This window comes from Lagenorhynchus albirostris, chromosome 11, assembly GCF_949774975.1.
Source record: "Lagenorhynchus albirostris chromosome 11, mLagAlb1.1, whole genome shotgun sequence".
NCBI classification, from domain to species: domain Eukaryota; kingdom Metazoa; phylum Chordata; class Mammalia; order Artiodactyla; family Delphinidae; genus Lagenorhynchus; species Lagenorhynchus albirostris.
Window position 1 is genome coordinate 58,968,420 of NC_083105.1, and position 15,018 is coordinate 58,983,437.

A 15,018-nucleotide genomic window follows, 5' to 3' on the forward strand; every position below is an offset into this window, starting at 1 on the left:
AGCAGGTCTGCCTTTGCTTGAAACTCCTTGTTCCATGCCTTGTAGCCAACCCAACTCTTCATACCTTTATATAAAAGGTCTCCAAAACCTGCACTCCAAGCAAGTCATCCACAGATGAAAACATATACCCACTAGCAAAACAAAAAAATTCATCTAGACACATCAAAGACTCAAGTCTTCAACTTCCAGCTAATTCTGCCTAATGCCTGTTTAGTGCCTGTTTGCCTGTGGCTAGAGTGTGAAGCATGTGATTTAGAACCTGGGAAGAAATAGCATCATGTAAACTTAGGGGCAATCTCTAAGAAGGAGCACTTTTTTTTTTTTTTTCCTGTGCTGCACAGCTTGCAGGGATCTCAGTTTCTCAGCGAGGGATTGAACCCAGGCCCCAGCTGTGAAAGCACCGAATCTAACCATTAGACCACCAAGGAACTCCCAAAGAACCACAATTTTTGATGGAAGAAAGAAAATATAGATTTTTTTGGTAGTTTTATAGTTCCAAATTTGAACTAGAAAAGTCAGTATGAACACTATACATACATAGCTTTGTCCACTGAGAAGACCTAGAGTGACCAACATGATAGTAATGAGTTTTCCTAGTTCATGGTGCTCTCTAATGGCCATTTTAAAAAATATTTATTTATTTATTTTTGTCTGCGTTGGGTCTTCATTGCTGCGCGTGGGCTTTCTCTAGTTGCAGGGAGCAGGGGCTACTCTTCGTTGCGGTGCGAGGCCTTCTCATTGCAGTGGCTTCCCTTGTTGCGGAGCATGGGCCCTCGGCACGTGGGCTTCAGTTAGCTGTGGCACGTGGGCTCAGTAGTTGTGGCTCATGGGCTCTAGAGTGCAGGCTCAGTAGCTGTGGCGCAGGGGCTTAGTTGCTCTGCAGCATGTGGGATCTTCCCAGACCAGGGCTCGAACCTGTGTCCCCTTGCATTGGCAGGCAGATTCTTAACCACTGTGCCACCAGGGAAGTCCTCTAATGGCCATTTCCCATTAAAGAAACCAAGATTTTTGGAGAAGTAGGTGAGACTGTTGGATGCTCAGGAAATAGTAGGATCTATGGATTGGAGGTGAATGTGAAGGAGACAAACTATTGAGGTAAGCATGGTTGAGCCAGTGACCTGAAGGTGAGGTGGTTATTGGAGGGCTAAGTTTGAAGTTTCTAAGATGGCACAGTTTTTTGGTGATGCCAAGGTCTAAGTTATGACTGGTGGGATAGAGGAAAGATCACGGAGGGCAAGGTGGTCAAGAAACTGAGAAGTCAGAGTATTAGATGGGAGATCCAAATGGATGTTGAGGGCACTAAGAATAATAAAAGAGGATGGTCTGCAGAAGAAGACAGTGAATCAGGAGCTGAAGTTTTCAGTGAGTTAAGAGTCAGTGACCTGAGGGGCGAATAAGAGCATCATGGAGGGAGAGGGTGTCAGAGCCTGACTGAGTGAGTCTGTAAAGAGCAGAGGGGTTGCCAGCAGAAGGGAGTAATGGGTGGTCTGTAAGACATTAAGGAGCAAATGGGACACTACCCCAACCCCCTGCCCCTGAGTTATTTGGAGTATGAGAGAAACCCGGAGAAGGCAGCCAGCAAAGAGGTGTGCTCTGGACAGACACAGGTAGGTTTCAGTTAAGGTCAAGAGACAAAGGAGTCTTCCGAGGGTGCTCATCACAAAGTGGGGATTCAGAAGAGCACAGAGGAGGCAGTTAGAGCAGAGGGAACAGGCTGGGACTGTGGTGGGGCAAGGAGGCATACAGCAGTGTTGGACTGAATGGGGAGAAGGAAGGGAGGGAGGGAGGGAGGGAGAGAGGCAGGGAGGGAGGGAGGGAGGAAGGAAGGAAAGAAGGGAGAGAGGGAGGGAGGGAGGAAGGAAGGAAGGAAGGAGGGAAGGAAGGGAGAGAGGGAGGGAGGGAGGAAGGAAGGAAGGAAGGGAGAGAGGGATGGAATGAGGCAGGGAGGGAGGAAGGAAGGAAGGAGGGAAGGGAGAGAGGGAGGGAGGAAGGAAGGAAGGAGGGAAGGGAGAGAGGGAGGGAGGGAGAGAGGGAGAGAGGGAGAGAGGGAGGAAGGAAGGAAGGAAGGAAGGAAGGAAGGAAGGAAGGAAGGAAGGAAGGAAGGGGAGATATGATGGGATTGGTCCAGATGGTCTCTTTATGGAGAAAGACATTTCTTCTTAAACAGCTTTATTGGGGCATAATTCACATACAATGAACTGCCTATGTTTAAAGGGGTCAGTTTGAGAAAAGCCTTCAGCTAGAATGACAGCCACGTGTCCTGAGCAGAGGGGAGATCCCAGAGTCCTTCTCACTGCAGTCAGTCCTCTGGACCACGTAGTTTATGCCAGGGTCATTCCCTTGTTTTTCTTTTTAAAATATTTATTTATTTAGGCCGTGCCAGGTCTTAGTTGTGGCACGTGGGATCTTCGTTGCAGCATGCGGACTCTCAGTTGCAGCATGCATGTGGGATCTATTTCCCTGACCAGGGATCGAACCAGGCCCTCTGCATGGGGAGCGCAGAGTCTTACCCACTGGACCAACAGGGAAGTCCCTCCCTTGTTCTAATTGTGTTTTTTGTTTATTGTTTTTTTTTAATTGTTTTTTTTTTTTTTTTTTTGGTGGTACGCGGGCCTCTCACTGTTGTGGCCTCTCCCGTTGTGGAGCACAGGCTCCGGACACGCAGGCTCAGCGGCCGTGGCTCACGGGCCCAGCCGCTCTGCAGCATGTGGGATCTTCCCAGACCGGGGCACAAACCCGTGTCCCCTGCATCAGCAGGCGTACTCTCAACCACTGCGTCACCAGGGAAGCCCTGTTTTTTTAAATTTTAAAAAAATTTTTTGGCTGCGTTGGGTCTTCGTTGCTGCATGCGAGCTTTCTCTAGTTGCAGTGAGTGGGGCCTACTCTTCGTTGCGGTGCGCGGGCTTCTCATTGTGGTGGTTTCTCTTGTTGCAGAGCACGGGCTTCAGTAGTTGTGGCTCCTGGGCTCTAGAGCGCAGGCTCAGTAGTTGTGGTGCACAGGTTTAGTTGCTCCACGGCATGTGGGATCTTCCTGGACCAGGGCTCGAACCCATGTCCCCTGCATTGGCAGGCAGATTCTTAACCACTGCACCACCAGGGTGCACCACCACCCCCATTTCATACTTTTGACATCTAGAACTGTAAGATAATAAATCTGTGTTGTTTCAAGCTTTGTGGTAATTTGTTACAGCAACCGTGGGAACTAACAAAACAGTCCACGACCTGAAACCTTCCTATGTGACCTCAGACATCATTCATTGATTCAGTGCCATGCACTGTTCTAAACACTGAGTAAACAGTAGTAAAACGAGATAAGGCCTCTGCCCTCAAGGAGCTTACATTCTAGGGAGGGTAGACAGTCAACAGACAACTCAAGAAATAACTGCAGTAGTAAGTGGCATGACATAAACAAAACAAGGCACTGGGGAAGTGACCACTGGTGTGCCTGGGGAGGGGCTTCTTTAGACAGAATCCTCAGAGGGGGATTCTGTCGGGTGACATGTGCACCAAGCCTTGAGTGACAAGAAGGACCAGTTGTGGTTGATCTGAAGGAAGAGCATTCCCGGCAGAGCAACCCGCAAGAGCACAGGCCCTGAGGTAGGAATGAGCTTGGAGTGTCTGAGGAACAGAAAGAAGGAGGTCCATGTGGCTGGAGCAGAGAGGGTCCTGGGCAGGCGGTCAGAGAAGAAGCGAGGAGCCAGATCATGCAGAGGCTCACATTCACAGCACGGAGCTGGGATTTTACTTTAATTGCAGAACGAGGCTTATTAGAAGGATTTGAGTCGGGGAGTGACAGGATTGGGTTTATTTGTCTAAATAATCAAGTCTTGTTGCTGTGTAGTGAATCAACTATAAGGGGTGAGAGTAGGGGCAAGAGGACCAGTTATGAGGTCACTGCTGTAATCTAGGTGAGAGGCGATGATGGCTTGGACCAGTGTCCACAGCCTGGAGGCAACCACTGCTACCGTTTCTTGAGAATGCTCCAGAACTGTTCCATGTACAAACACAGCAAATGCTTTTTTTTTGCAAATTCATTTTTGTTTTTTTAAATGACAATTTAGAAAGGTTAGTAGGAAGGTATCCTGCTTATAGAGTAATAGAGGGTGTGCTGTGTTTATACAGAAACGATTTTTCCTAGATAAAATTGTCCCTAGAGTAGAGAGGGGCAAATTACTACTTCAGCCCTAATCCTGTTTTGATTAAACAACCCTCAGTTTTATACTTTGGTCTCCTGAGTTAACTTAGGAGGGACTGTCCCACAGAAGTAACTGATGTTGATTCTTTTGCTGGGGATAGGTGCTGCTCAAAATACATACACAGAATTTCCCTGGTGGTGCAGTGGTTAAGAATCTGCCTGCCAATGCAGGAGATGCAGGTTTCAGCCCTAGTCCGGGAAGATCCCACATGCTGCGGAGCAACTAAGCCCGTGCACCACAACTACTGAGTCTGCGCTCTAGAGCCCGCGAGCCACAACTACTGAAGCCCGCGTACCTAAAGCCCATGCTCCGCAACAGAGACCCAAACACAGACAAAAATAAATAAATAAATGTTTTAAAAAAAGAAATACATAGATTGGCACTTTCGCTTTAGGAGACAGCTCAGCGAAGGATAAAGAAGGCAGAATTTGGAATTGGATAGGTCCAAATCTGGGCTTCGCAATTTATTGTGTTTAAATATTAGAACCTAGGGGCAGGACAGGAATAAAGACGCAGATGTAGAGAGTGGACTTGAGGACACAGGGAGGGGAAAGGGTAAGCTGGGACGAAGTGAGAGGGTGGCATTGACATATATACACTACCAAATGTAAAACAGGTAGTAGGAAGCAGCCGCATAGCACAGGGAGATCAACTCAGGTGCTTTGTGACCACCTAGAGGCGTGGGATAGGGAGGGTGGGAGGGAGATGCAAGAGGGAGGGGATATATGCATACATATAGCTGATTGACTTTGTAATACAGCAGCAACTAACATAACAATGTAAAGCAATTATATCTTATATATAAAGATATATAATTATATCTTTATACCTCTATAAAGATGTTAAAAAAAAAGATTAGAAATGGGAGAGCAGGAGTAACCAGAAAATCATGACCTTCATACAGAAGGCAAGGTACATTTGAACTATGCCAGAGTTGGGAGGTAAAAGCACCTAGGGGCTTCCCTGGTGGCGCAGTGGTTGAGAGTCCGCCTGCCGATGCAGGGGACACAGGTTCGTGCCCCGGTCTGGGAAGATCCCACATGCCGCGGAGCGGCTGGGCCCGTGAGCCACGGCCGCTGAGCCTGCGCATCTGGAGCCTGTGCTCCGCAACGGAAGAGGCTACAACAGTGAGAGGCCCGCGTACCCGCTCCAGTGGAACAGAGGGGCTGGAAGGGAAAGTCCTCAGAGGATCTGGGCAGCAGATTCTAAGCCTCTGTCCCCACTGGCCATTCTAGGTGGTTAAAATAAGGGTCCTCAACTTTTCTATGCTCGGTTTTCAATACCAGCATTTTTGCACCTTATGTATTTGCACTCTCAGTCTCCTTCTTAACATCAGCAGAGGAATTATTCCCATTACATGGTTACATGATGATACTTCCTAATAGCCAACGGTTTGGTTTCTTCAGTGTCACATTCTTTGCTTTTGGAGCTATTCTGCAATTATAGCATTTGTGTGTGGGGTTTCGTTTTGTTTTGTTTCCAATATTTTTCAAACAGTGCTTCTGGGACCCCTGGAGGTGGTGTCCTCAAAGAGCTTACGATCTATATGGAAAGGGAGACAAACCATCAGTAACCATAAAGGGAGACCAATGCTGGGATAGGTGCAATGGGAGAGCAGAAAGGAGCAGCCACTCTTGTTTGGAGGTGTCAGAGAGGGCTTCTAAGAGTAATGTGGTCTTGGCTGAGGGCCAAAGATGAGAAGGAATTAGCCAGGAGTACAACCTGAGGGAGCACTTATTATAAAGCCTCAGTGATCAAGATAATATGGTACTGGCATAAAGATAGACAAATAGATCAATGGAAGAGAAAAGAGTCCAGAAATAGTCCTACAAATATATAGTGAATTGATTTTTGACAAAAGTGCAAAGAAATGCAATAAAGAAGGGATAGTCTTTTCAACAAATAGTGCTGCAACAATTGGATATCAATAAGCAAAAAAAGGGCTTCCTGGACTTCCCTGGTGGCGCAGTGGTTGAGAGTCCGCCGGCCGATGCAGGGGACACGGGTTCATGCCCTGGTCCGGGAAGATCCCACATGCACGGAGCGGCTAGGCCCGTGAGCCATGGCCGCTGAGCCTGCGCGTCCGGAGCCTGTGCTCCGCAACGGGAGAGGCCACAACAGTGAGAGGCCCGCGTACCGCAAAAAAAAAAAAAAAAAAAAGGGCTTCCCTACATAGAGATCTATTGAATATGAATCATCTTTTAAAAGTCTGCTCATTAAATATGTTCCTCTCTGTATTTTTTATTAATATATTTTATTTAGTGATAAAATAACATTTAGATTTATAAGGGGGAGAGAGAGAGACAAAGACAGATACACTCTTGAGAAGGAGGACAATTCCCAAAATAATGTCGAAGATATTTCTCAATAAAAGCTTGTTTAAAAAAAAAAAAAAGGGCTTCCCTGGTGGAGCAGTGGTTGAGAATCCGCCTGCCAACACAGGGCACACGGGTTCGTGCCCTGGTCCGGGAAGATCCCACATGCCTCAGAGCAACTAAGCCTGTGCACCACAACTACTGAGACTTAGCTCTAGAGCCCGCGAGCCACAACTACTGAGCCCGCATGCCACGACTACTGAAGCCTGCGCACCTAGAGCCCGTACTCCTCAACGAGAGAAGCCACCGCAGTAAGAAGCCTGTGCACTGCAACGAAGAGTAGCCTCCGCTCACCGCAACTAGAGAAAGCCCACGCGCAGCAACGAAGACCCAACGCAGCAAAAAATAGATAAAATTTTTTCTTTAAAAAAGCTCTGAGACCAGGAACTTGATCACTGCTTATGTCTTTAGCACTTAGAAATGTCTGGCACATAGTAGGTACTTAATAAATATTTTATATTACTTAAACTACATCAAAATACTATGATATAGGAATGACTGTCCTAAAGATTAGAAAATTGAAGACAGAGAGGTTAGGTAACTCAGCGAAGGTCACACAGATCACTGTGTCAGAGGCGCGACTCAGCTCTCTTAGGTTCTTAACCGGATGCCTCTGTTTTGTTTTTTCTTTGGCCTCGCCATTCCCTGACCAAGGATGGTACCCGTGCTCCCCCAGAGGAAACGTGGAGTCTTAACCACTGGACCACGAGGGAAGTCCCTGGACGCCTCTGTTTTAATAGGCAACCTGCACTCAAAAGCAAAGTGCCAAGCACATGGGCAATTAGTATTTACTGAACAAATAAATGAAAGTAGACTTTAGCCCATGCTTTCATCTATTGCTCAGTCTCTGTTGAGAGGCCTATTAGCTTGTTAGTGCATATGAAATGCACACCCCTCTACACCTAACAGTTACTGAAAGAATAAATAAGCTAAATGTGTAAACTAAAAAACACATTAACCTAAATAGTGTGATAGGCAGTGAATAATTTTTTCCTCATACATGCTAAGCTATGGAGAGGTAGGCAAAGAAAAGTGAAAATCCAGGAATTGAGGTTGAAGGAAAGGGTGTTTCAGGACCTCAATGAATTTTTTTTAATGTCTTTATTGGAGTATAATTGCTTTACTATGTTGTGTTAGTATCTGTTGTACAACAAAGTGAATCAACTGTAAGTATTCATATATCCCCATATCCCCTCCCTCTTGAGCCTCTCTCCCATCCTCTCTATGACCTAGAGGGGTCTCTAAGACCCCTCTATGTCTTCACAAAGCATCCAGCTGATCTCCCTGTGTTATGCAGCAGCTTCCCACTAGCCATCTCTTACTTCATCCCAGCTTCCCCTTCCCCCACTGCGTTGAGTCCGTTCTCTACGTCTTTATTCCTGCCTTGCCACTAGGTTCACCAGTACTGTTTCATTAGATTCCATATACGTGCGTCAGCATACGGTACTTGTTTTTCTCTTTCTGACATACTTCACTCTGTATGACAGACTCTAGGTCCATCCACCTCACTACAAATAACTCAATTTCGTTTCCTTTTATGGCAGAGTAATATTCCATTGTATACTATGTGCCACATCTTCTTTATCCATTCATCTGTCGATGGACACTTAGGCTGCTTCCATGTCCTGGCTATTGTAAATAGTGCTGCAATGAACATTGTGGTGCATGTCTCTTTTTGAATTATGGTTTTCTCAGGGTATATGCCCAGTAGTGGGATTGCTGGGTCACATGGTAGTTCTACTTTTAGTTTTTTAAGGAACCTCCATACTGTTCTCCATAGTGGCTGTAACAATTTACATTCCCACCAACAGTGCAAGAGGGTTCCCCTTTCTCCACACCCTCTCCAGCATTTACTGTTTGTAGATTTTTTGATGGCTATTCTGACCAGGGTGAGGTGATAACTCATTGTGGTTTTGATTTGCATTTGTCTAACCATTAGTGATAAGAGTTATCTTTTCAAGTTTGTTGGCAATATGTATGTCTTCTTTGGAGAAATGTTTACTTAGGTCTTCCGACCATTTTTGGATTGGGTTGTTTTTTTGATATTGAGCTGCATGAGCTACTTGTATATTTTGGAGATTAATCCTTTGTCAGTTGCTTCGTTTACAAATATTTTCTCCCATTCCAAGGGTTGTCTTTTCGTCGTTTATGGTTTCTTTTGCTGTGCAAAAGCTTTTAAGTTTCATTAGGTCCCATTTGTTTTTTGATTTCCATTACTCTCGGAGGTGGGTCGAAAAAGATATTGCTGTGATTTATGTCAAAGAGTGTTCTGCCTGTTTTCCTCTAAGAGGTTTACAGTGTCTAGCCTTACATTTAGGTCTTTAATCCCTTTTGAGTTTATTTCTGTGTATGGTGTCAGGAAGTGTTTTAAGGAAGTGTTCTAATTTCATTCTTCTACATGTAGCTATCCAGTTTTCCCAGCTCCACTTATTGAAGAGGCTGTCTTTTCTCCACTGTATATTCTTGCCTCCTTTGTCAAAGATAAGGTGACCATATGTACATAGGTTTATCTCTGGGCTTTCTATCCTGTTCCATTGATCTGTATGTTTTTGTGCCAGTACCATACTGTCTTATTACTATAGCTTTGTAGTATAGTCTGACGTCAGGGAGCCTGATTCCTCCAGCTCCATTTTTCTTTCCTAAGATTGCTTTGGTTCTCAATGAATCTTGACCACAGGGAATTGACCTGAAATCCAATACCTCACAGGTGCACATTGGGCCAATGCCTGGAAGAGCCCAGAGGGGTCTACCTGGCTTTACACATCGAGACTGGAGAACACATCTGAAATGTTAGGGAGGTGCTGAGACTGCAATTAACTTTCCCCCTCCTAACAGTTCAATAAATTAAGTTGGAGGTGAAGGGTGGGGGGTGGAGGCAGGGGCTCAAAGGTTTATATCATCTTTTCTGTGATCAACTACTAGAACATCAGTCCACAATAGCTTAAGCAGAGGCGGCTCCTGATCTTGCAGTCCAAATACCTTGAGAAACTCAAACTGACCTGTGGGCTACTTCTGACAACTTAAGTGGCTTTCTTTTCTGGGATAGATGGATGTCTATACAGGAGGTAACTTTCCCATACGTAGAAACTGGATATCCTGGTTGCCCATCAGACACCATTTGAGTTCTTTGTAACTGGTGGATTGGGAGGTGGGATGGGGCTATTTTAGAACCTGAAGCACATGGAAAGCCCTTTTGTGAGTTACTTCTAGTACTCCAAAATCAGTTAGTTTGGGATTATCCTCAAGTACCAATAGATAAATAGCTAAAACAATTCTTAGCTCTTAGGCTCTTAGTTTAAATCAGTTTTTAAACTCATGGGAGAGCCAATTAAGACCTACCCTGAGAAAAGGATAAGCTGTGCCTATAAACATCGCAAGAGAAATCTCTGCACGCAAATGATCCTGATTTACTACATGAATCTGGCTTTATTGAGCAAGCTGGGATTTAGGACCACCAGGTTCAGCATTCATTTTCACCTTGAACCCTATTTTTTTCTATCCAATGTTTTATCCCTGGTGTAACAGGGTCATTACAGTGTAGAGGAATGAAGAAGCACAGATATTGTGGGTCTCCCCAACAGATGGAGACTCTTGCCTACATTCAGTGTTTTAACAAACCGTTTCCCACAATGTTTATTTTTTTTATTTTTTATTGGCTGCACAGTGCAGCATGTGGGATTTTAGTTCCTGGACCAGGGATTGAATGCAGGCCCTCAGTGAGGGTATCAAGTCCTAACCACTGGACTGCCAGGGAGTTCCCAAACAATGTGTATTTTAATCAAAACTTCCAAGCTCCTAGTTTAGCTTAATTCAGGGGGGGAAAAAATCACATAACCTAACCAGCAAAATCCTTAGCAATCCATTCCCAAACGAATTTTTCAAATAAACATACATTTGACCCCTGAACAATACATAGGTTAGGGGTACCACCCAGTCAAAAATCCTTATATAACTTTAGAGTTACCCCTTCTTATTTGCCTGTGCTTTCACCATCTGAGGACTCAAACAACTGTGGACTGTGTAGTATGTGTTTATTGTAAACAAAACAGAACAACCCACAGAGTTAAACCCATGTTGTTCAAGGTTCAACTGTATATCCCTAGCCGGTAACTTTCTAATTTCTGAATTCTGGAACAAATGAACCATTGCCACACAGATAAAATTAGGTACAGCCTTTTCCCATACTTTGCATGGAAACGTCCTCTCTTGGAACTTCCACAAATTTCTAGGAACGCCTCGTGTCCTGTACATTTTCACCCCATAGAGCAATGTACCATAGAAAGATGCAGGCTGGGTGAGAACTGGCTTACCAGCAGACCACAGTAGACAGGTGAATTTTATGAAGGATCTGAATACAGACCCTTTAAGCTACATAAATCTGAATACAGACCCCTTAAGCTATCCAAGTCACCCGCTCCTAGTAAATAAAGTCTTCTGTCCTCCACCAGGGGTATGCACACCTCAGTCTAAATCACTTCCTGATTCAATAACACTCCTTACCCTGCTAGTTCCTCCCTGTTTTAAAGACCCCAGCTTAAACTACTTGCGAGGCTGAATTAATCTAACATTCACAGATGCCTTAACTCCTCTCCCCAGCCTTCAGCTATGCAAATTGGGGAGGCCAAAGGCAGAAATACAAAAGGTTTAACTCACCTGGATAAGCTTTCTCACCCCATGAAAACATCATGTGGCACTCCACAACTGAATACTTGGTAAAAGTAATTAATTCTATGACATACACCCCCCCTCCACCTGACAATACATACTCAACACGCCATATAAAGTATAATTTCCACTTTATTGTCTTTCCAGGGAACAGTATTTCTTTAGTCTTTAAGAACTTAGCTCCTTACATGGGCTTTGGTGGAGGTCGTGGGGCAGCACCCTGGAAGATAAAGAAATGAAGAATTTTAAGAAACCATGCACGGAAGAGTCCCCCCTCAAAGAACCTGACCACTACCCTCCCATCACTAACAATGTATTTGGGCCATAAAAGCATGAATAAATGTGGAAAAAGATTACACTACTCAATCTGTAACAAATTCTTACAGCTATTCTTCAAAAGTGTCTCTAAACAAATGTTTAGGTGTAGGTCGTTACAGACTTAGTTGATCCCACCCACAGGCAGAGATCTTAATTTGATATTCCTTGGGTCCTTCCTTATCTTTTGTCCATTACCCCTCTGGCTTCCACATCTCCTTTAAGATACTCACAGCAGGTCTAAATCGGGGTGGAGGTGTTCGGTCCTTCCGGGCTTCCCGAGAACGATTCCTGACTACCTTGCTGTGAATGGCACAACTCACGCAGTAATGCAGTTTCACATACAGCTTGGGAAGCACATAGGCTAAGAAACAAAAAATTAGAGTTGTGATATTAGGTATGGTACCACATTGCACTGTTCTTTCTTGTTCATTCTATCAGTCAAAAGTAAACTTACTCATGGGCTTCCTTGGTGGCGCAGTGGTTAAGAATCCGCGTGCCAATGCAGGGGACACGGGTTCGAGCCCTGGTCCAGAAGATCCTGCATGCCGCAGAGGAACTAGGCCCGTGCGCCACAACTGTTGAGCCTGCGCTCTAGAGCCTGAGCTCCGCAACAAGAGGAGCCACCGCTATGAGAGGCAGGCTCGCCGCCACTAGAGAAGGCGGCGCACAGCAACGAAGACCCAATGCAGCCAAAAATGAATAATAAATAAATTTTTTAAAAAAGTAAACTCACTTAAGTGTCTGTCAGACATATCTACAAGATTTCATCCCCAAAGCCAAGTGTTCAGTTTCTGGTATCTAAATACATATATATATAACACAGTTCCACAAATGAATATTCCCTTACTGAGCGACCCTGTCACCGTAGGGACTAAATCCACACCACAGATGTAATATCACCAAAAACCCAGTTCCTTCAGCAATTGCATCAGCCCTAATGCCTACTCCTGTTGCCTAAAAAAGTTAATTCGTCTTAAGAAAACGAAACGATCAAAACATCATATTGCTCCAAATATCACCCTTGTCGACCAAACTGGACTGCTTTGACTCTTAAAAGTCTTCAAAAGACTGCTTTCTACAACTACTCAAATGTTTGTCAACAATTCAAGAATTGTTACATTTACGTTTTCAGCTAGTACTCCCGAATTTTTGATACAGGATAAACACTACAAGTGCTTTTGGAATCTCATCCCCTACACAGTCACAAAATAAGGCTCAAAGATTGTGCAGTACGACCAAAAGTCCCCTCTGTCCAGAGAAAACTCAAAACGGCAAACAACATAGCAAAAATATCATTCTCTTCTACCGACAACAATCCTAAAGGTGCAAGAAAATTGTTGGACACGCTCCAATGAACAGAGCCTGCGGATGGGGGGGTGGGGGGTGGGAGAGGAGGCAGGAAGTGGTTTTAGGTATTAAGATACTTGCACAGTTTGCGCTCCAGGAGCTCACTCACCATCGAAAACACTCGCTTCAGAAATGTCCCTGACGGCTGCGGCCTCTACGATGTTCCGAATGACGAACTTCTTAATGGCCTTATCCTTGGGCACGCAACGGGCACAGTTGGTACAGCGAATAGGCTGCACGTGGCCGCGGCCCTTTTTGGCACGACCATTATTCCTTCTTTTCTTGGTCTGCGTGGAAATGAAAACCCCATTAGGAAGAAGGCGCAACTTACCCAGCCTATCTCCTTTCCAGCCACATTCCGCGCCGGCAACCCCCAGAAAAGTGCCACTCAGATATCCAGTCCCTCCACAAATTCCTCCAAGCCTGGAACAAACATACGCTCTTTCCACTCCTCCACCGTGGCCCTGGTTTTCAAACCCCCACAGTCCCCAAATCTGCTCCTCTCAAGCCTCCACCCGACCCCGCACATTCCCCACGAGATAGGACTCACCATCTTGGAAGCGAGGAGGCGAAAGAGGGCCCGGCCCTCGGGCCGACTCTCCTATATAGCGCGAGATACCTACGCTCACGCCGGGAGATTCCTCCTAGACGTCTACTGGAAGCACGCCAAGAACGGAAATCCACTTTACTCAAATTTTCTTTATTATTCAGCGTTTCCGCTGAAATTTAGGGCAGGAAGGTGTTTCTCGAGTTTCTTTTTCCGTGGCACACGGTGACGGTGGGACTATTTAACCAGTTGGCGGAAGGAAATTAGAGTTATATGTTTCCCAGCAACCCTTGCGACGCCCTACCCCGGAAGTAATTCTGGGCGGCTATAGTTATCCTTTTTTGCGATGCTGGGCGGGGAAGTTCCCCAGCGCAGGGCCGCAAGTCGCCTTCCCAGTTAGAGGCCGGAGGGCAAGAGATGCATGATGGGAGTTGTAGTGCGAGGTTGGCAGGCCCCGGGCCCCAAGCACTGAGACCGAAGGCGACACTATGCCACCGGGGGACGCTCTCGGCTCGTTTCTCTGACAGTCCTGTTACTTGGTGCTAGATTGAGAAATGGAAGAAGGCGGGGGTGGCGTGCGGTGGGGCTGGAATAAAGCATTTTGTTAATTCCTCCTTTCAATATGGAGAAAACCTCACAACGAGGAGACATGGACAAGTGCGTTGGTGCTAGGGTTGTTCCTCGTTCGCTTTTTTATTCCTGGATCCCGATAGCTCAATGCTAGGCGCTGTAGTAAGCATTGTATAAATATTAACTCATTTAACCCTCAACAAGCCTTTAAGGTAGGTTCTATTATTGTCCTTACTTTACAGATTGAAAAACTGAGGTGTAGAGAGGTTAAAATTGAGGTTGTCTGAAGTCACGTCGTGCTAGTATGAGGTGTTCTGGCTCCACTATACTATGTTGTCTCTTACCTAACAAATGGATGGAGGTATATATAGCCTGGACTAGTGACTTAAGAGATTTGACTCAGACTCCTAGTAGAAATATATTTTACGTTGGTACTCAGTACATACACAAATGTACTCAGTACATACACACAAAACTGAAACATAAACTTCATGAAACAATGCCCTTATGACATAAGGTGCACTGTTATGTTCTATTTTCTTTTAATAAGTGTCGATCAATCCCCACCAAGGTGATTTCACCACTCATTGATGAATCTGGCCCCCTACTGAAACATACTTTGTTCTGAGTTCCATTTACCTCTGGAGAGCCTTCAGAGAGTCTTTAGCCTTGAGCAGGACTGGCTATTCATGGGTAGCCAACCACCTACTTGTCTCCAAAATTGAAGAAATTTGGATGTCAAGGTGACCTCCCAGCATTCAGACCCAAGATGGTACAGATGGAGACTGACCCTTCATTCATGAGTCATTCTAGAGTCCGAATACACCAGATTCACTCTCCCTCCCACAATCCATTATGGTTTCCGTTAATTTGTAACCCACTTTATTGGGGTTAAAATTTATTTTCTAACTTTAGTTTTGGCTTCAAAACAACTATGTTCATGGTCTTGAGTTTCAATTTGCTAGTTTCAATGGGTCATGGAAAATGACAGATTCTAGAT

The 15,018-nt window shown here is 45.2% G+C and overlaps 1 protein-coding gene across 1 annotated transcript; it reads right to left on the reverse strand.

The window, feature by feature from the left end:
* Positions 1 to 10,585: 10,585 nt before the first annotated feature.
* RPS26 (ribosomal protein S26) lies at positions 10,586 to 13,667 on the reverse strand. Its single transcript, XM_060164800.1, has 4 exons — positions 13,452 to 13,667; positions 13,011 to 13,188; positions 11,785 to 11,915; positions 10,586 to 11,456 (listed from the first exon to the last, which is right to left on the reverse strand). The coding sequence occupies exons 1-4, from the start codon at positions 13,452 to 13,454 to the stop codon at positions 11,421 to 11,423; spliced, it is 348 nt and encodes a 115-aa protein (XP_060020783.1). The 5' UTR covers positions 13,455 to 13,667; the 3' UTR covers positions 10,586 to 11,420.
* Between the last annotated feature and the right edge of the window lie 1,351 nt (positions 13,668 to 15,018).